At 42.1% G+C, this 22,500-nt stretch overlaps 2 protein-coding genes across 4 annotated transcripts in view; one reads left to right on the top strand and one right to left on the bottom strand.

Annotated features, from left to right (window-relative positions):
• chga (chromogranin A) overlaps positions 1-6,248 on the top strand; it is a 12,673-nt gene extending 6,425 nt beyond the window's left edge. For both annotated transcript variants that reach the window (XM_083562759.1, XM_083562760.1), the window contains 6 exons: positions 798-891; positions 2,788-2,856; positions 2,948-3,019; positions 3,947-4,126; positions 4,717-5,021; positions 5,828-6,248. In XM_083562759.1, coding sequence (XP_083418885.1) covers positions 798-891; positions 2,788-2,856; positions 2,948-3,019; positions 3,947-4,126; positions 4,717-5,021; positions 5,828-5,911 — 804 coding nt within the window. In that variant the 3' untranslated portion in view covers positions 5,912-6,248. The remainder of the gene's footprint in view (positions 1-797; positions 892-2,787; positions 2,857-2,947; positions 3,020-3,946; positions 4,127-4,716; positions 5,022-5,827) is intronic.
• A 2,233-nt stretch (positions 6,249-8,481) lies between these two features.
• The window catches only part of itpk1a (inositol-tetrakisphosphate 1-kinase a), a 31,070-nt gene continuing 17,051 nt past the window's right edge, over positions 8,482-22,500 (bottom strand). For both annotated transcript variants that reach the window (XM_083562736.1, XM_083562737.1), the window contains exons 4-11: positions 19,437-19,562; positions 19,242-19,359; positions 16,962-17,060; positions 16,393-16,433; positions 14,431-14,596; positions 14,090-14,157; positions 13,209-13,371; positions 8,482-10,234 (exon numbers count right to left, since the gene is read on the bottom strand). In XM_083562736.1, coding sequence (XP_083418862.1) covers positions 9,972-10,234; positions 13,209-13,371; positions 14,090-14,157; positions 14,431-14,596; positions 16,393-16,433; positions 16,962-17,060; positions 19,242-19,359; positions 19,437-19,562 — 1,044 coding nt within the window. In that variant the 3' untranslated portion in view covers positions 8,482-9,971. The remainder of the gene's footprint in view (positions 10,235-13,208; positions 13,372-14,089; positions 14,158-14,430; positions 14,597-16,392; positions 16,434-16,961; positions 17,061-19,241; positions 19,360-19,436; positions 19,563-22,500) is intronic.

Here is a 22,500-nt window from a genome sequence, read left to right as displayed (position 1 = left end):
CAGTGGTGATCAGTGATTGGTTGTGAGTAACAGTGGTGATCAGTGATTTGTTTTGAGGAACAGTGGTGATCAGTGATTCGTTTTGAGGAACAGTGGTGATCAGTAATTCGTTTTGAGGAACAGTGGTTATCAGTATTTAGTTTTGAGGAACAGTGATGATCAGTGATTGGTTGTGAGGAACAGTGGTGATCAGTGATTGGTTGTGAGTAACAGTGGTGATCAGTGATTCGTTTTGAGGAACAGTGGTGATCAGTGGTTGTTGAGGAACAGTGGTGAGTAGTGATTGGTTGTGAGGAACAGTGGTGATCAGTGATTGGTTGTGAGTAACAGTGGTGATCAGTGATTCGTTTTGAGGAACAGTGGTGATCAGTGGTTGTTGAGGAACAGTGGTGAGTAGTGATTGGTTGTGAGGAACAGTGGTGAGTAGTGATTGGTTGTAAGTAACAGTGGTGATCAGTGGTTGTTGAGGAACAGTGGTGATCAGTGATTGGTTGTGAGTAACAGTGGTGAGTAGTGATTGGTTGTGAGGAACAGTGGTGATCAGTGATTGTTGAGGAACAGTGCTGATCAGTGATTGTTGTAAGTCATGTGAGCACCTCTCTACCTAAACTTGTTTGAGTTTTTGTGTCCATGACCTGCTGCAGGATCTTGGTGCCGTTCATCCGCTTTAACCCCAAAAGGTTCTCTGTAGAACCCTATTGTGAACTTCTCACCGGGAAATCAACAAAGATTAAATTGTAAGATTTTGACCTGAAATGATCAGATTTTTTTGTGTGTGTTTTCTGTGGTCCTCACAGGTGATTAAGTGTATTGTGGAGGTCCTGGCTGACATTCTGAGCACACCTCAGTCTCTACCCGTTTCTCAACAATGTCTGGAGACCCTCAGGACCGGTGAGATGTGTTTTATTTCAAATCTAATACTCGAATGAATACCTAGAAGATTAGATGGATCAGATAGAGCAGCAGGTTTCCTGTAAGGTGATGTTTATGGTAAGGAGTCTTCAGTAACAGGGCTTTGTAGCAGTGGGAGGTGAAGCTGTAACTTGAGGGATCTTCACGACAGAGAAGGTCATGATAATTTGCAGTTCCTCTGTAACACGATAAGAAACAGAGCTCTGGTAAATCTCTGAAAACTTTCACTAGAAGGCGGCTGTGTGTATCCTGCGATCGTTTGGTGTATTGCTCGCACGTGCACGTCCGGAATGTGACGTGTCCACAGTGGAGACAAAACAGCACCATGTGACTCGGAGTCATGTTGCCAACACCACCTCCATCATGCTTCACATGGTTTTCCAAAGGCAAAAGAAGTAAAATCTTTGCTTTCATCAGGCCAGAGAACCAGACTTTTCTTCTGCTGAGATTTCAGGATGTTCTGCTCCGTCCGCGCACCTTCACACTGACCTCGCTAATGTAATCGCTAACGCGGGTGATTTTCCCCTCGGATACACACTGCTCACGCCGCACAGTTCCTGCTGGAACGAACAAAACTGCCCTGCAATTACAAACTGTTCCACATCCCACCTGCCTCACCTTTACACACACACACACACACACACACACACACACACACACACACACACACACACACACACACACACACACACACACCGAGAGCAAAATCGATCAGAGCATTAGCAAGAAAAAATTTTACGCCTGGGAGGACAGAAATGACAAGGGATGGACAACAGGATGGAGAGAGAGGGAAAGAGAGAGAGAGGGAGAGGGAGAAAGAGAAAAATGGAGAGATGATCAAAAAGATAGGGAATAACATAAGAAAGGGATATAGGGAGGTGAAGAGAAAGAAGAAGAAAGAAAGAAAGAAAGAAAGAAAGAAAGAAAGAAAGAAAGAAAGAAAGAAAGAAAGAAAGGTAGAGGGAGGGATACAGAGAGACAGAAAGATGTAGAAAGAACAGAGAAAAGGTGTGTGTGTTTGTAGATAGAGAGAGAGAGAGAGAGAGAGAGAGAGAGAGAGAGAGAGAGAGGGAGAAAATTGTTTTCTGGAATGTGAAGCGCTGAGTCAGCAGTGTGTGTGGAGGTCAGCAGAAAAGGAAAAACTGTGACTCTGCACGAATTTAACACACACACACACACACACACACACACACACACACACACACACACACACACACACACACACACACACACTGTGATTAATTGTGCAGCTTTAAGAAGAAATGTAATTATCACTTCAGCTTTATTTCATAAATTAAAAAGCAAATTAATACAAAATACACACACACACACACACACACACACACACACACACACACACACACACACACACACACACAAGTTCCTGCTGCGTTTCAGCTAAAGCCTATATCACATTACTGTTTTCAGGAGGACCAGAGATTACACTTTCTGGATCTGATTTTGTTTATCAGACTTTCTGTATCAGACTTCCTATATTAAATTTAATAAAGCAGACTTCCTAAATCTGATATTCTAGATCAGACTTCCTGGATCTGAGTTTTTGGATCAGAGTTCCTGGATCAACCTTCCTGCTTTAGAGTTCCTGTATTAGACTTCCTGGATCGGACTTCCTAGACCTTATTTTCTGAATCAGATTTCCCAGATCAGACTTACTAGTTCAGATTTTTCTTTATTAGACATCCTGAATTAGACTTCCTGAACCTGATTTTCTGGATTATCCAGGATCAGACTTCCTAGAGCAGACATCCTGGATTAGACTCCAAGGACCTGTGTGCTACCCTATTTATATTTATATTTTATACATGTGTGTGTGTGTGTGTGTGTGTGTGTGTGTGTGTGTGTGTGTGTGTTTAGACGACAGACTCGTCAGTGTGCTCCGTCACAGGAACTTCCTCCAGGAGCTGCAGGACATCGCTGTAGAAGGTCGTCCAATCTCTCATCGCGTCTCACATCCACTCATCATATTGCTCAGTAATGTTTCTCATAAATCTAAATTCGCCTTCTCCCCTCTCAGGACCCAATGAGAGACCTGAAAAAGGAATAGAGGAGCGTTCTGACCACACCCATGATCTCCAGGATCCTGCAGGTGAAACTATATTATACATGTCCTTTACTGAACGTTCCACACGTCTTACACACAGACATGAATTTTTCAGCAGTTAATTATTTACAATATACAAATATGCCTTCATTTAAATAAATACAAATAATTTTGCATATTATAAAATATTATAAAGGCTGATTAAAAGTCCATTTTGTAAATGTTCTTGTAGGTGTTTCTGCAGCCAAATCAGTTTCTTCTCCTCTGTCAGTTGTTGTGGAATAAAAAAAATCTTTTAAATTCACATGAATGTATTTGAGATTGTGCAGTTTGCTACAGATGCGGGTCGTGAGCTCTGACTAGTGATGCTCTCTGACCATCCAATCACAGGACGTGAAAATACTGATGTTATTGGACTCCTACTAGAGGGTCTCATAGTCATCAACTCAAAATCTGATTGGTTAAAACAACAGCCTTTAAGCAACATGGAGTTACAGGGAATAATTAAATACATATTTATAGATGAAAATATATTAAAACATAAGTCAGTAGAGAAAGTCTTGCTGACCCTAATGGCCAACCACAATATATATATAATGTAGAAAATAGAAAGTATGATGGATAGACAGATGAATGGATGCAAAGAAGAAGAAAAGTCAGATTAAAAACAAAAAGTAGAAGTTTAAGGTAAAAGAGGGAAAGGAAGGAAAAGTATGTGAGAATAAAAAAGGAAAATGAAAAAGATGCGGTTTGATATGTCTCGTCTTTGGCATATGAGGTTAAAGCAAATAGATGTGCTTCATACTGACGTTTTCGCTGACGAAAAGGGAAATGTCAATCGTATGATGTTATGTCAATGGAAAAGGGGGCGGGGCTTCAGTCATTTCTCGAGAGATAAACGTTGAAATAAAAGTCGTATCTGAAGAAAGCTCCTGATTTGTCTGCGGCCGTCTTGCTGTTTCCTCCTGACAGACCAGTCGATGCTGATGGCCGTCCTGACGCCGGGAGAAACGCTGCAGGATGGAGGAGCTGAGGATGAGGAGGAGCAGGAGGGGGAGGAGGAGTCTCAGGAAAATGACATGATCACCCACCCCACGAAGAGAATACGAGTGGTGATGAGGAAAGCAGGAAGCAGTGAGGAAGAGGATGAAGGTGATGCACCTTTATATTAATCACATATTGAAACAACGTTACAATTAAATTAAATAATCTCTGGACCAATCAATTTATTTTGATTGCAAAAGTTTTATGCAAATTAGGTGACGTGGCAAAAACTACTGGCTCGAATGAATCAAACTTAATTTCCTTGATGCAATCATCACCATCCTGTCTTACACATCTAGCCTGAAAGCCTGATAGGACAAGGAGAGATCGGCACGGCCCACATTGCTAATACAGTTAGCTTGCTACTTAGTTAAGCGTGCTAGTTTGCTAATCTAACTTTAGATTGAGGCTATGAAGCCCAACACATACCGTGTAAATCAAAGATTCATTTCTGGCTTAAGTAATAAAAAAATTATAAGCATGCCAGACAGGCCACGCCCACAAGCAACAAACTGCAAGCTATACGATAGATATGTTTGTTAGTGATAGCAATATTAGCTTATTAATGAAAGGAAAGAAAGTGGGCATTCACAAATTTGCATATTCATGCATATTTATAGACGCCACTATTTTTTGTAGAAAGTTTTAGTGTAAATCAACATGAGACATTCTAAATGATTACTTGTGTCCTTCAGCAGATCAGGATGGAGCAGCTGGAGCTCTAGAACACAAACAAGTGAAGAAGGAGAAGAAGCAGGAGGAGCTTCATGAGCAGGTGAAGGGGTCTGTGGAGAAGAAGGCGGCTGATGTTGGAGTACAGAAACCCTCTAGTCGTAGAAGAGAGCCGGACCAGCGCCAGGCTTTCAGCCAGCAGAAGGCACCACCTCACCACTCCAAGGAGGCGTGGCCGAGTCCTGAGGAGGAGGAGCTCCAGATGATGGCAGGAAGAAACCCTAAGGAGAGCAGAGACCCTGAGGAGGGCAGTGGCACTAAGAAAAATGAGGTAATGTGATGTGTTTAGCTGATATCACATTTCCTGAACCTGCACTGAACTGTGTTCTTTCTTTACCCTGATTAATCTCACACTGAAGAACAGCTTCAGAATATATAGAAATATTTCCTGACAGCTCCTTCAGATCTGTGATTGCAGTCCAAACATCTGAAATGCTTCTAATTCAACTGCAAGACTAGATGAATTCATTCATCAGTAGAAGATTTGTTAGTGGAGGACTCTTGTAAAAGCCCCTCATTAGTAGAAGACTTGAAAATACAACCCTGATTCTGAAAACGTTGGGCCGCTGTGTAAAATGTAAATAAAAACAGAATCCAGTGATTTGCAAATCTCATTAACACATATTTTATTCACAATAAAACAGAAAACATATCACACGTTGAAACTGAGGAAGTGTTCCATTTTAGGAAAAATGTTGTATTTGATGGCTACAACATGCTAACAAGTTGTGACGGGGTACATTTACTGAGACAAAGTTGTTCTGTGGTCAGACAAATCTGAATTATTAAGGCTTTTTGGAAACCATGGATACCACATCCTCTGGACTAAAGAGGAGAGGGACCATCCAGCTTGTTATCAGCACTCAGTTCAAAAAGCCGTATCTCTGATAGTTTGGGAGTGCATTAGTGCCTGTGGCTCCAGCAACGCTGAACGCAGTAAGCAGGTTTTGGAACAACAAATGCTTCCATCTAGAAAACGTGTTATTTAAACAAGTCTCATTACTTGGTGACTCGTTAGTAGAAGCCTCGTTACCAGGTGACTAGTGAGGAATATGTTGTGCTTGTGTTGTGGTGCAGGACGCTGAGATGGAGAGCTTGGCAGTGATAGAGAACGAGTTGGAGAACATGGCTCAGAAACTGCATGGGCTGCGACATGGCTGAAAAAAGCAGCATTCTTCTTCACCTCCACCTTCACATCCACCTCCAAAGGAACCTGATGCTTTGAACCTGATGTTCTTCTGTCTGAAACACACACAGTTCTCTGCAGTGTACACAAACACACACATACACATGCTCAGGGCCTGATCTGCTCCTGCTTCGCTTAGCTTCACCTCGTTCGCTTTCTGAAGAACATGAGAATATCAAGCTCTAATAATAATATTAATAATAACAATAATAATAATCAGTAATGATTTAATAATGCAATAATGTTTTTAATAAAACAGGACTGGACTGTAATGACAGGTGGGAATTATTTTAGAGAAATAAATACTGAGAGTTCTGGAGTGCAGTGGTTTAGTGCTGTGTGTGTTTGTGTGTGTTTGTGTGTGTGTGTGTATGTGTGTGTGTGTACGTTCATAAAATAAAAGAATCCCATCGTTTAAAAAAATTTAACAAATTAAGCAAAGATGAAAGAATAAAGAAAAGAAGAATTAAAGGATAAAGTGAGTGAGAGGACATTTAAATGTTTCTTTTGTAAACAGGAAGTAACCTTAACAAACAAATAAACAATAGATAAATAAAGTTCAGATATTCTTTGTGCCAAGCTAGAGTGGAGTTGAGAGAAATGGCGTGGGGTGAAGTGGAGTGAAATGGAATGGAGAGGAATAGAATAGAGTGGGGAAAAATGAGTGGGGTGGAAGATATTGGAGTGGAGTAAGGTGGAATAGAGAGGGGTGGGATGGAATAGAGTGGAGTGGGATGGAATAGAGAGGGGTGGGATGGAATAGAGAGGGGTGGGGTGGAATAGAGAGGGGTGGGATGGAATAGAGTGGAGTGGGATGGAATAGAGTGGAGTGTGATGGAATAGAGAGGGGTGGGGTGGAATAGAGTGGAGTGGGATGGAATAGAGAGGGGTGGGGTGGAATAGAGAGGGGTGGGGTGGAATAGAGTGGAGTGGGATGGAATAGAGTGGAGTGGGATGGAATAGAGTGGAGTGGGATGGAATAGAGAGGGGTGGGATGGAATAGAGTGAAGTGGGATGGAATAGAGAGGGGTGGGATGGAATAGAGTGGAGTGGGATGGAATAGAGAGGGGTGGGGTGGAATAGAGAGGGGTGGGGTGGAATAGAGTGGAGTGGGATGGAATAGAGTGGAGTGGGATGGAATAGAGAGGGGTGGGGTGGAATAGAGTGGAGTGGGATGGAATAGAGAGGGGTGGGGTGGAATAGAGAGGGGTGGGATGGAATAGAGTGGAGTGGGATGGAATAGAGTGGAGTGTGATGGAATAGAGAGGGGTGGGATGGAATAGAGTGAAGTGGGATGGAATAGAGAGGGGTGGGATGGAATAGAGAGGGGTGGGATGGAATAGAGTGAAGTGGGATGGAATAGAGAGGGGTGGGGTGGAATAGAGTGGAGTGGGATGGAATAGAGAGGGGTGGGGTGGAATAGAGAGGGGTGGGGTGGAATAGAGTGGAGTGGGATGGAATAGAGTGGAGTGGGATGGAATAGAGAGGGGTGGGGTGGAATAGAGTGGAGTGGGATGGAATAGAGAGGGGTGGGGTGGAATAGAGAGGGGTGGGATGGAATAGAGTGGAGTGGGATGGAATAGAGTGGAGTGTGATGGAATAGAGAGGGGTGGGGTGGAATAGAGTGGAGTGGGATGGAATAGAGAGGGGTGGGATGGAATAGAGTGGAGTGGGATGGAATAGAGAGGGGTGGGGTGGAATAGAGTGGAGTGGGATGGAATAGAGAGGGGTGGGGTGGAATAGAGAGGGGTGGGATGGAATAGAGTGGAGTGGGATGGAATAGAGTGGAGTGTGATGGAATAGAGAGGGGTGGGGTGGAATAGAGTGGAGTGGGATGGAATAGAGAGGGGTGGGGTGGAATAGAGAGGGGTGGGATGGAATAGAGTGGAGTGGGATGGAATAGAGTGGAGTGTGATGGAATAGAGAGGGGTGGGGTGGAATAGAGTGGAGTGGGGTGGAATAGAGAGGGGTGGGATGGAATAGAGTGGAGTGGGATGGAATAGAGAGGGGTGGGATGGAATAGAGAGGGGTGGGGTGGAATAGAGTAGAGTGGGATGGAATAGAGTGGAGTGGGATGGAATAGAATAGAGTGGAATGGAGTGGGGTGGAATAGAGAGGGGTGGGGTGGAATAGAGAGGGGTGGGGTGGAATAGAGTGGAGTGGGGTGGAATAGAGAGGGGTGGGGTGGAATAGAGTGGAGTGGGGTGGAATAGAGAGGGGTGGGGTGGAATAGAGTGGAGTGGGGTGGAATAGAGTGAAGTGGGATGGAATAGAGAGGGGTGGGGTGGAATAGAGAGGGGTGGGGTGGAATAGAGTGGAGTGGGGTGGAATAGAATAGAGTGGGATGGAATAGAGAGGGGTGGGGTGGAATAGAGAAGAGTGGAAAAGTGGGAAGTGGGGTGGAATGGAAGGGAGTAGAGTGGAATGGAGTGGAGTGGGTGGAATGAAAGAATGGAAAAAGTGAAGTGGAGGAATAATAAAAGAAAAGGAAAGAAGGGTGGAATGGAAGAAAGGGCAGAAGTGTATAGTAACACTGACACAGTGGTGTTGTCATGGTGTTTATTCTCCTTCTGTTTCACTTAATTTACACAATATAACATCCCATAATGTCTTCTGATCTCAACATATACACAATACACACAGTGTGTACAGTATGTACAAATATAACACACACACACACACACACACACACACAGATTATCCCCTGATGAATCAGTCTTTGGTACAGTGACAGTAAAAGTGGAGAAAGCGAGTGTTGGAGAATAAATCAGTGTCACTAAACACTTCTGTCCAAACTGATCATCAATAATAATCAGAACAGGTTGATCACACGGTGTAGACCACAGCGTCAAAAGTATGCTGTGTTTTAAACCACGTCTGGCAGGAATGTTCACGTGTCCCAATTCCTTTGCCCACATATTGTATGAATGAGAAGATGGTAAGTGGTGAAGTCCAGTGTAAACATGTTGTGAAACATAGTGAGAGGAATGTGTATAGGAATGAGAGGAACATGTTGAGGATCATAGAAAAGAATATGCTGAAGAATATGAGAAACATGTGGAGGAACATGTTGAGGAGAATGTGTTAAGAAACGAAAGGAAAGTTTTGGAACCTGCTGTGGAACATAGTGCGAAGAAAGTATTGAGGAATGAAAGGAATGTGTTGAAGAACATGCTGTGGAAAATAGTAAGAAACGTGCTGAGGAATGAGAGGAACTTGCTGAGGAACATGAGGAAAGTGTGTTGTTTGTCAAGTAATGTGTCAAGGAATGGGCTGAGAAACGAGTTGAAGAACGTGGTGAGGAGCAGGCAGACAATGATAATGATCTTGATCTACATTAGAAGTGGAAAAAGCTGTACTTTTGATAGTACGTGATACAAGGTATGATTGTGTGCTTCTTCTTCATCTTTAAAGAAATTTCTATTTGAAACTAAAATAAATACCTTGTCAATAGCAGCTGTATCTGAACGTTAGCCTAAAGTTCTCTTGTTCTCCGTGGTGTGTTGCGCTCATCGACCTGTTCGCTGAACGTTGACTACAATTACACGGGGTGATGCGATGAAACATGTAAGCTACTTGGTAGAAATGAGAAGATCCGATCCGACCCCAGAGCTTTAGATCGGGTTCAGCAAAATCATTTTGATCATTCGAGCAGAAGAAAATCACCAGATTCCTCCACCACGTTTACGGACACAAACTTTTGATCGTAATTTGCAGACGAAGAAATGATGGAGAATGATTGAGGAACAAAAATGCTTCATCAGTGTTACTCAGGAGAAGATTCTACAGCATTCACACTAGAAGCTTCTCGTCTCTTCCTGTCTCTGGAAATGTCCATCATGTCTCCACTAGTCCATCAGGTCAAGCGGCTGGTTTATCTAAATGTCCAAAAAACCCACATAGCAGCGAAATCACCTGGCAACCATGTCGATTTGTATTTTCCTCAAAAATCAGCACACCTTTGGTCATTACATATACATACACATATGTCCCTAGAGGAAGTGATGCGAGTAAACAGGAAGTGGTCGAGGCGGGTCACTGGGTGGGCGCATGGGCTGTAAGGGGAGAACATCGGTGCTGGCGGTAACTGGATCCCAGTTCAGCGTTGCAGCTGTTCAGAGTCTGAGGAGGACCCTTCTTCAACACCTCACTCTCCATTGCCCAGGGAACGCCCTCGTTTCCCAGCATGCTGCAGGGCAGGTGGCTCACACCGTTGGCTCGGAGAGGGGCGTGGCCCTGCAGGACGCTGGTCAGGTGAGTCAGGAGGTCATCAAAGAACGTCGGGACTCCTTCATAACCTGGTGGAAAGAAAAATGTACATTATAGATTATTGTTCCAACATGTACAGATGCGTGGGCTATATGACATCACTTCCTGTTTCCTTCAAGTATTTTATTTCTGAATGAATGCCCGAATCTTACACCTGTAACATTCAGATAAGAAAAAGTCACATGGTCCACAGGAAGTCTAAAATTTCCAAAATTCAAGAAGAAGTACATTGATTCATTCCATGTCATCTCATTTTATGAGCAAAGATATTGGGACACCTGACTTCTCCACCGATATGTGGTTCTTCTCCAAACCGTTTGAGACTCCAAATCTTATCGTACGTCCTCGGATTCTGGAGCATGAAACATTTCGCATGATCTAGCAGACTCAAACCTGTTCCAGCATCACAAAGCCATGTCTAACATGTGCTTTCCATGGGTTAGAAGATGTGAAAGATCTCCAACTATAGAGCTCCAACCCTATTGAACATGATGAACATGAACGCTGACTGCGCCCCAGGAACCTCCTCACCTTCTCACCTAGATTAGTGCCAGACTTCACTAACACACGTATCTGATCGAGCAAAAAATCTCCACAAAATCTAGTGGAACATCTTCCCCAGCAAAGTGGAGCTGATTATAAGAGTAGATGAAGACTAAATGTGGAATGAGATGTTCTTTTGCTCAGGTGCTCAGGAGTGTATATTATATGGTCATATTTGTATTAGTTTTTAATATAAGATTAGTGGGAACTTTCCGGAAATCTTCTGAAGTTTCAGTGAGGAGCATCATAACGTCTTTAGTGCATCTTTAATGAAATGGGGGGCAGTGTGAGTTTAAAACTAGGCTATAAAAGCCTATGAAAATACACACACACACACACACACACACACACACACACACACACACACACACACACACACACACACACACACCATCACTACAGTAACATCACAGCAGGTCTCCAGTATTATGACTCACCAACACACGAGCTGATAAATAAACATCTCTGCAGCTTCACACACTCCAAACACTCACTCACCATATTTACAGTAATAAACATACATATATATAAAATCTACATTTATAACTTCATAAACCGGAAACAACAGCAGTCATTTTTATTAATTAATCCGAATAAGAAAAATATTTTCTACACAGATATTAAAGAAATATTTGTATTCCTGAGACGTTTGTAGCTGTGAGTCATTATAATAAATATCAACATAATTTAAACATATAGAACCTTTTATAGAAGTGTGTGTTTACATAGTTATTTTGTATATTTATTTATTTTTATATTATATTTTTTCTCTTTCTGCTCCTGTTTGGAGACACCATGCCACCATCTGTCATCAAGTCAAGTTTATTTCTATTGCGCTTTTCACAACAGACATTGTTTCAAAGCAGCTTTACAGAAATCAACAGTGAAGGTGAAGGTGTGTGTTTGTCCCTGATGAGCAGCCGTGGTGACTGTGGCAAGGAAAAACTCCCTTAGATGTTATGAGGAAGAAACCTTGAGAGGAACCAGACTCATAAATCTTTCAACAATACAGAACACTGGAGAGTGAGAACTAACATGAGCAGTGGAGTGTGTGATAAGTAATGTTCTCATCTACATCTGCATGGTCCAGGATCTTTTCAGCATCCTCACCTCCATCCTCAGCATTCTCCTACTCAGATACCCCAAGTCCCACCACTGCACAGGAACAAACCGTCTTAATTGTCCCTCTCTCATCTCCAAAACATGCACTGTCCAACTAATAAACTAATTTCTAATCCTGTCCATAGTCAATAAACATCTCAACATCTTCAGCTCTGCTACCTCCAGCTCCACCTCCTGTCTTTTACTCAATGCCACTGTCTCTAAACCATACAACATCTCAGGTCTCACCACAGTCCTATAAACTTTCCCTTTCACTCTCACAGATACTCTTCTATCACAAATCACTCCTGTAACTCCTACTCTTCCAGTCATATGTGGATCAGTTCCCACAAAGGAAACAGCACACAATTGTATCTGATGTTGTAGGATGCAGTAGCATGAAATGTTTCTTTCACTTGAATTAGGAGACCCAAACCTGACAATGCCCCTGTGCACTAAGCTAGCTCCATAAACATCTGCTTCCCTTTGGTTTAAAGATCTTCTGCTATAATCCCTATTGAACACTATTAAGATGAATGTGAACTCTGACTGCACCCCAGGAACCTCCTCACCTCACCTACATCAGTACCTAACTTTAATATTAATATTATACAACTATACAGTGGCCTATGTTTTAAATGTTTCATTTATATTTTAATACTTTATAATGAATTCCCACCTGAAACTGATATTCGTTTGATTAGTTTGATTTTTATTGTATTATTTTATAATCATATGTTTAGGTCACAGGCAGTAGAAGCCCAGAAGCTGATCAGGTACACACAAGATCTCGGGACTGGGACACCTTAAATAACCTGGTTCTTACTAGTGAGTTGTTTGTTATTGGTTCACTTTTATTTGAACGAGATAAATTGTGATTCTGTGACTCTCAGTGACTCTTGCGGACTCAGTGATTCAATAACTATCAATGACTCTAAGTGACTCAGTTACTCTCAGTAACCTTCTGTGACATGAATCACAGTGACTCAGTGGCTTGGTGATGCTCAATAATTTAGAAACTCATAGAGACTCTCAGTGACTCAGTGACACTCAGTGGCTCAATGACTCTCAGTGACTCTAAATGACTCAATGACTCTTAGTGATTCTCAGTGGCTTAGTGACTCTCAGTGACTCAAAGACTCTCAGTGACTCAGTAACTATATGTGCCTCAGTGACTCTCATTGACTCTCAGTGACTCTCAGTGACTCTCAGTGACTCTCAGTGACTCAATGACTCTCAGTGACTCTCAGTGACTCAAAGACTCTCAGTGACTCAAAGACTCTTAGTCACTCAGTCACTCTCAGGTGGGCGTGGCCCTGTATGTCACCACCTTCATGTTGTGTGTGATTGTTTTGTCACCTGGGAAGGCGTTGATGTCGATGACAGCATGCTGTCCTGTCTGGTTGTTAATGATGATGTCAATCCCAAACAGCGACACACCAAGAGACTGTCTCAAACATCTGGAAATCTTCCGGATGACATCGTCACTCGGTGTCCTACACTGACCCTCCAGGTTCTCCCGCTAATGAAGGGGCACAAGGAAACAAGTAGTGTGGAAACATGAACATGGGGGAGAGCTTAAGAAGAACATGGAGAGAACATGAGAACATAAGTTTAACATGGAGAAACACAATGGGAACACAAATAGAATACAGAGCAAACATGAGGAGAACATGAGACACAAAGAGAACATGAGACAAACATAGAGAGAACATATGAATAGGAGAAGTAAATGCAGAGACACAGAGAGAACCCGAGGAGAGCATGAGGAGAACATGAGAAGAACTGGAGGGAAACATGAGTAAAATTAGTGGAGAACATGAGAAAACCATGAGAAAAAAACAAGAATATGAAGAACCGTGGGGAGAACAGTAAGATCATGAGGAGAACATGAGAATAGCATGAGAAAAACATAAAGAGAACACAGCAAAGAACATAAGAATATAAGGAGAAAATCAAGAGACAAAGAAAACATGAGGAGAACATGAGAAGAACAAGAGAAAAAAAAACATGAGGGGAACATGACTAGAAGATAGATGGAACATGTAAACATGAGGAGAAAATGCAAAGACACACAGAGAAAATGCGGAGAGAACAGGAGAAAAACATGAGTAGAACATGAAGGACACATGAGAAGAACATGAGAAGAACAGGAAGTGATGCAGACAGAAATAAAATAAAAGAGGAGGAACGTAAAACACTTCCAGGTCAGAAGAATGCTGAGATGAGGTAAAACTCACAGAGGTGAGATCTGATGATGACTCGGGTTTGGACACATGGTGACTGTTAAAGGATATCGCTTTTCTGTCTGTAGGACACACACACATACAAACACACACAAGAGGCGGAGTTTACTCTAAATGCACCTTCAATACTGAGTTGGAAAAGACTCTTGTGAAACAGGAAGTGGTCTAACAGGAAGTAGTCTTACAGGTAGCGGTCTAACAGGAGGTCACTTAACAGAAGGTAGTCTAACAGGAACTGATCTAACAGGAAGTGGTCTACCAGGAAGTGGTCTAACAGAAGGTGGTCTAACAGGAAGTGTTCTAACAGGAAATGATCTAACAGGAAGTGATCTAACCTGTAGGTCCAAAGGGGAAGTTCCTAATGGAGGGCCGCTCCACCACACTGTACGCCTCACCCACTACAAACACCTTGTAGAGCATGGCATTGTGGTTAATGAAGCTCTGCACCACACAGGGGGGTGTGATGTCCTTCAGGTCTTCCTCACTAAAGATGATGGCCATCTACAACACACACACACACACACACACACATACACACAGGGTGATCTCAGGCTGAATATTACCTCAGGGAATGCTGTCAGGTAACCGATATACACACACACACACACACACACACACACACACACACACACACACACACACACACACACACACACACACACACACACACACACACACACACACACAGGGAGTTATCTGTATCTGTATCTGTACCGAGGTGTGGTCAGGTGTGTTCTGAGATAACAACTCCAAGTTCAGTGTGTATTTATGAGGCCCATAAACTGTGTGTGTGTGTGTGTGTGTGTGTGTGTGTGTGTGTGTGTGTGTGTGTGTGTGTGTGTGTGTGTGTTTTGTGCACACTCATAAACACACCTGACTGCCTGAAATGGTTCTACAGGTCAAAAGTAACTTATTCATCTGGAACGTCCCACACTGTCAACATGAGTCAAATTCACAATCAAGTCGAACCGTACTGGCGTCTTTTACTCACCATGTCCAGCTTTTCTTCCAAAAGTGTATCTGGGACTAAATCAGCTGTGTCATTTTATACCACACCACACTGCACATGGACACTTTATACCACACCACACTGCACATGGACACTTTGTACCACACCACACTGCACATGGACACTTTATACCACACCACACTGCACATGGACACTTTATACCACACCACACTGCACATGGACACTTTATACCACACCACACTGCACATGGACACTTTATAACACACCACACTGCACATGGACACTTTGTACCACACCACACTGCACATGGACACTTTATACCACACCACACTGCACATGGACACTTTATACCACACCACACTGCACATGGACACTTTATACCACACCACACTGAACATGGACACTTTATACCACACCACACTGCACATGGACACTTTATACCACACCACACTGAACATGGACACTTTATACCACACCACACTGCACATGGACACTTTATATCACACCACACTGAACATGGACACTTTATACCACACCACACTGCACATGGACACTTTATATCACACCACACTGCACATGGACACTTTATACCACACCACACTGCACATGGACACTTTATATCACACCACACTGCACATGGACACTTTATACCATACTGTCATATAAAGCATTTCACTGCATGTTGTTCTCTGTATGTATGTGTATGTGACAAACACAAGTTGAACTTAAAAATAAAACAGCTATTAAATCAACATGAATATATTTGAGATTGTGCAGTTTGCTGTGAGCTCTGACTTTCCTTCCTTCCTTCCTTCCTTCCTTCCTTCCTTCCTTCCTTCCTTCCTTCCTTCCTTCCTTCCTTCCTTCCTTCCTTCCTTCCTTCTTTACTTTATTCATTAGTTTCCTTCCTTCCTGTACTACTTTATCATACATTTGTTCATTAATTTAGATTTTTTTTTATTCTGTAATTTCGTTCACATTAATTCACGTCTCTTTAATTAAAATGTGTATTGAAGCTGTATGTTGTAATGAGCCTCATATATATTAAATAATAACCACAGAGTCTAATTTTATTTTTTTCAATTACACGAATGTGAGGGGGCACAAACTTTCGCCCCGCTGTGACTATGGTGAGTCAGTGTGTTCTGAAGGAGGAGGAGGATTATCACACAGGCCTGAGATAAAATGAACATGTGCTCAATTACATACCACAGGTTAGATCATTAACGAGAAGCGTAATTACTCACACACACACACACACACACACACACACACACACACACACACACACACACACACACACACACACACACACACACAGTCTTACCTCATGAGAATTCACACCGTGTGCTACCTGAGTCTTACACACTGTAAAAGAAACCAATAAACAGAGCAACCACATTAGGATGTAATAAGGCATTATGAAGTGGATATGAACCTCATGGAGAGTGTAATAAGACATTAAATGGATATGAAGGCGATGAATAAAGTAATAATGCATTATGAAGTGGATATAGAGATGATGAGAGTATTATTAGGCATGATGTAGTATATATTAAGGCGATGAGGAGAGTAATAAGGCATTATGAAATAAATATGAAGGCAATGAGAGTAATAAGGCACAATGCAGTCTATATAAGGTGATGAGGAATGTAATAAGGCATTATGAAGTGGATATGAAGGTGACGAGAGTATTATAAGGCATTATGCAGTGCATATAAAGGTGATGAGGAGAGTCATAAGGCATTATGCAGTCTATATGAAGTATATGTTGAAGTATGTGATGAAGGTATTATAAGGCAATTATAAAGCCTATATGAAGGTGATGAGGAGAGTAATAAGGCATTATGAAGTGGATATGAAGGTGAGGAGAAGTGGATATGAAGATGTACATACTGAAGGGGAAGGTGATGTCTCTCTTACGGAGCTGCTCTAACATGTCGGAGCCACACCCACTGCCGAGCACCAGGAACGGAGGAGAGCAGATCCGCTCATCTGCCGTCAAACACACACACACACACACACACACACACACACACACACACACACAATAGCATGTTAGCATAAATGCTCATTATATTATAGCATTAGAGACAGAACCAAAGGTGTTGATTAAGGTGCAGACACAAGGGGGCGTGTCCTCTTCATATTTTATACTGTAATATATCTGGATTCTGGATTCTGATTGGTCAGAAGGTGTTAATAGAAGCGCAGTATGTGCGTTTTGTTTTGTAATTGTATCCGGTTCTACACTAATGCAGCTCATCCTCCTGATCCTGATGGTTGACGAACAGAAACATGGCCGCCTTTTCTAGCTAATGTTACTTCCGTGCAACTTGTGCAATTTGCCCTAGCGTTAGGGCTGACGGGAAGGTGGTAGCTTAGCATTGAACGTTAGACCCAAAGGTCGCACGTTCAAATTCCGGCCGCTCCTGGGCCCCTGAGGGAGGCCCTTACCCCGATAACTGTAAGTTAAGTGCGTATGCCAAAGGGCATAAAAGTAAATGCTCTGTTTCGCCGGTTTAAGCAGCTCTTGTCGCCATGATAACCTGTTTCCAGCACGGATTTACAGCGTGTTCTTTGGCCGTTTATAGCAGAAAACACTCCCAGAGATATTTATCGTCTCGTGACCGCCCGCTTTGTGTTTACTTTCCCGTGTTTAAGACTCGGAGGGAACGTGGGCCGCGGAGCTGCTGGTGAGATGGCGTGTTGTGATACAGCAGGGACCGCTGTGTTATCGTCGCTCCTTTCCCAGGAAACCACTCTGTCGGTGTGTTGTTTCGCCCCACGCTTACATCCATGGAAGTGGTTGCCTGGTGAGGGAGCGAAAGAGTCACATGCGTGGAATTCTAAACACCGCTCTCTGCTCGATGACGGTCTGGAGCCGAGGCTGTTCATCTCAGATCACATCCAACACACACTCACACTCACACACACACACACACACACATCGCACACGCCGGAGCTCAATAACCAGAGCTCTTTTATTTACACGAGATCATATCAGTGTTAATGTTCAGAATATCTTCATCAGTTACTCATTTTTACTCGATTATTTTTATTTTCCTTCACCTCGCTTCATCTTCTTCCTGGAAATCGTGACACATTCATTTCCCATCTTTCTCATTATTGGACACAATTTTTTACAGTCCGAGGCGTGATCTCCGCTACTCTGATTCTGCTCTTTAAGTCGATCCTCCTACCTGTTTATGTTCTATTGGTGATCATCCGTTCTTCTCTCGTTCCCCACAACTGTGGAATTTTTTCCCCACTGAGATTAGACATGCCTTAGATTAGACATGCCTTAGATTTTTTATCTGCTCTTATAACTCACTTTTTGTAGGAAAGCTTTGATGTGATCACAACCCATTATTCACACCTGAACTCCTTCCACCAATCACAATCCACTACTTACACCTGAACTCCTTCCAGCCAATCACAATCCACTATTCACACCTGAACTCCTTCCAGCCAATCACAATCCACTATTCACACCTGAACTCCTTCCAGCCAATCACAATCCACTATTCACACCTGAACTCCTTCCAGCCAATCACAATCCACTATTCACACCTGAACTCTTTCCAGCCAATCACAATCCACTATTCACACCTGAACTCCTTCCAACCAATCACAATCCACTATTCACACCTGAACTCCTTCCAGCCAATCACAATCCACTATTCACACCTGAACTCCTTCCAACCAAACACAATCCACTATTCACACCTGAACTCCTTCCAGCCAATCACAATCCACTATTCACACCTGAACTCCTTCCAGCCAATCACAATCCACTATTCACACCTGAACTCCTTCCAACCAAACACAATCCACTATTCACACCTGAACTCCTTCCAGCCAATCACAATCCACTATTCACACCTGAACTCCTTTCAGCTAATCACAATCCACTATTCACACCTGAACTCCTTCCAACCAAACACAATCCACTATTCACACCTGAACTCCTTCCAACCAAACACAATCCACTATTCACACCTGAACTCCTTCCAACCAAACACAATCCACTAGTCACACCTGAACTCCTTTCAGCCAATCACAATCCACTATTCACACCTAAACTTCTTTCAGCTAATCACAGTCCATCTCCCGCTGACTGTGTTATTATATTCACCCACTGATAAGTGTTGTGTGTGTAAAGTGTGTACTGACCCTTCATACACTTCTCCATTGCATGAATCAGTGAGTAGGACTTGGATCGGTCGAGCAGCATGCGGATTCCAGGAAGAGGGTCCAAAATCACGGTCTCGCGGTGAGAGTCGATGTAATCCTGCAAGGAACATGATGTATGTAATGAACTTCTTCTAGATGTCCATTAAACTGTTACAAGTCCAGCAGTGGTTCTACCTGTATGCTCTGCACCACTCTCTGCGCCTCCTCGTTGTTATGATCGGCGTCCACGATGTGGTCCGTCAGCTTGTGGATAATGGCATCCAGCGGGCCCTGATCCTCCAAAGGCCTGCTCAGATCCAGCTGCAGAACCACAGCAGAGTCAACCGGTCAATATATATTACTATTCTTATTATTATTATTATTATAATAACAGGAACTGCTCAGGCACCTGGCCAAGAAAAACCAGGAACAATTAATCACTTAGTTAACTTTCCTCCTAACTGCATTATCTACTTAAGGATTCTTCAGAAGTCTCTCCTGGGAGAACCCTAAACTTAGAGTCACAAGTAAACAAAAATCTACGTCTGAATATCTAGAAACCTGCTCCCTTGTTATTAAAGTGCTCAAAAGTTCAATTTCAGAAGGCTTTGACCCATTAATTATCCAATGAACCCATGAAGAACCCGTAAAGAACCCTATTTTCTAAGTGTTTATTTATATATTGTGATTCTTTTCTTCTCAGGAACCTGTACATGTTCTGAGAAGTGTTGTGGTTCTACACTATCCATAGTACAACATTCAGTCTCTGTACTCACACAGCATCATGCAGGTAGAACATTGAAAAGTAGAGTTCTTAATGGTTCTTCTGCTCCATTACTCAGGAACCCTTAAATATTCTGTGTTGAACTGTACAGCAAAGTGTTGAGGTTCTACATAATTCATTCCACACCATTTGCTGTCTTTACCCACACAACACACAACATCATACAGCCAGAACATTTAGGACACTGAATGGTTTTCCACTTGCTCTAGGAGGAAATACTTAAATGTTCATCATTTGGTGTCTTCACCCACACACTAGAATATTTAGGATGCTTAAAGTTTTTCAGTTCTTCACTTTCTCTAGTGGAAACTCTTAAATGTTCTTGTGGCACAGTGTTGTGGTTCTCCACAATTCACTCCACTGCATTCAGTGTCTTCACCCTCACGTTTCATACAGCTAGAAGATTTAGATTGCTTGATGGTTCCTCAGTTGCTCTCAAGGGAACCCGAAACTGTAAAGTTTTCAAATAACACTTGATTATCTAATGAGCTGTTAAAGAACCCTTGAAGAACCATGTGTGTGCAGAACAAACTCTAAATTTGTGCTCGTGATTTTCTTTATTTGAGAAAAGAGGTTCTTTAAGGGTTCTTGAGTGGTTCTTTGAAGATGCTCCTAGAAGAGTGGCTTCAAAAAGGGTTTGTCCATTGAGGAGACTCTCACTGTTCTGTGTAGAGCCCTAACAGTGTAATTGCTCAAAATAATCTTGCAAACATCTACAACCTCTCAGAAATTAACCTTTTAGCTAAAGGTACTTGGAGGAACCAGGTTCATCATGAGTTTGTGTGATTATTAAAGGTTCTTAGCCTCCTAAAAGGGAACAATTTCTGAGCAGGATCCACAGGGGGAACCCAGAGAACCCTGATGTGGTGTGGTTTTTCTCAGCGTGTATGAGAGGAGATGTTCTATTCGCAGTGTTTACAGCTCAGTTTGCAGACGTATCTGCATGTTTAAAGATTTATTGCAGAAATAAACGGATCGTATCTCCTGTACGAGTCTAAAGGTTATTACAGTGTTCTGTAAACACAGCGATGGGTTTCGCTCGGGCCGAGCGACTGATCTTAACCTTTATAATAAACACCACATTACATTAAATATCTTCTCATTTAATCACAATGAAGCTCCCATGAAGTTCAATAGAAAATGTGATTTCTTCCAAACTCCAGCATCTTTTCAGCTTCACTGCATTCTGTGGGTTTTTCATTTCTTCGATAGAAATACACTTGACTAGGAAATCATGAATATTAAGATTTAAATTTGATTCTAGTTTGTTAAACAGTCGTTGTGGTGTTGCGTAGAATCTTAATAAACATTATTTTCACAGTACATTTTTTACAATTATTTAAAATTTTCCATATATCTTAAAAAATAATTATACATATTTAAATATATAGTACATAAAGTTGCATAGAGTATTATTACAATCGAACATTTTTACTATTTATTTATTTATTTGCTTGTTTATATTAGAACACTGAATAATTTATTCAAATTATCTTTATATTATTCTATATATTATACATAGTCAAAAATCACTGCTAATTTTAAAATGTAGATCAAATATTATTCGATTGTAGATTAATTAATTGATATATATAAATGCATAAATTTGCATATCATTGAAGTTTTATTGTAAAAAAAAAAAAAAAAAAAGAAAATATATATATTTATACAGTGAGGAAAATAAGTATTTGAACACCCTGCTATTTTGCAAGTTCTCCCATTTAGAAATCATGGAGGGGTCTGAAATTGTCATCGTAGGTGCATGTCCACTGTGAGAGACATAATCGAAAAAAAAAAATCCAGAAATCACAATGTATGATTTTTTAACTATTTATTTGTATGATACAGCTGCAAACAAGTATTTGAACACCTGAGAAAGTCAATGTTAATATTTGGTACAGGAGCCTTTGTTTGCAATTACAGAGGTCAAACGTTTCCTGTAGTTTTTCACCAGGTTTGCACACACTGCAGGAGGGATTTTGGCCCACTCCTCCACACAGATCTTCTCTAGATCAGTCAGGTTTCTGGCCGGTCACTGAGAAACACGGAGTTTGAGCTCCTCCAAAGATTCTCTATTGGGTTTAGATCTGGAGACTGGCTAGGCCACGCCAGAACCTTGATATGCTTCTTACAGAGCCACTCCTTGGTTATCCTGGCTGTGTGCTTCGGGTCATTGTCATGTTGGAAGACCCAGCCTCGACCCATCTTCAATGCTCTAACTGAGGGAAGGAGGTTGTTCCCCAAAATCTCGCAATACATGGCCCCAGTCATCCTCTCCTTAATACAGTGCATTCGCCCTGTCCCATGTGCAGAAAAACACCCCCAAAGCATGATGCTACCACCCCCATGCTTCACAGTAGGGATGGTGTTCTTGGGATGATACTTATCATTCTTCTTCCTCCAAACAAGTTTAGAGGAATTATGACCCAAAAGGTATATTTTGGTCTCATCTGACCACATGACTTTCTCCCATGA

The sequence above is a fragment of the Silurus aristotelis genome, assembly GCF_946808225.1.
Source record: "Silurus aristotelis genome assembly, chromosome: 15".
Classification (NCBI taxonomy): Eukaryota; Metazoa; Chordata; class Actinopteri; order Siluriformes; family Siluridae; genus Silurus; species Silurus aristotelis.
Note: the sequence above shows the minus strand (reverse complement) of the source record. Positions and strands in the feature narration are given on the sequence as shown.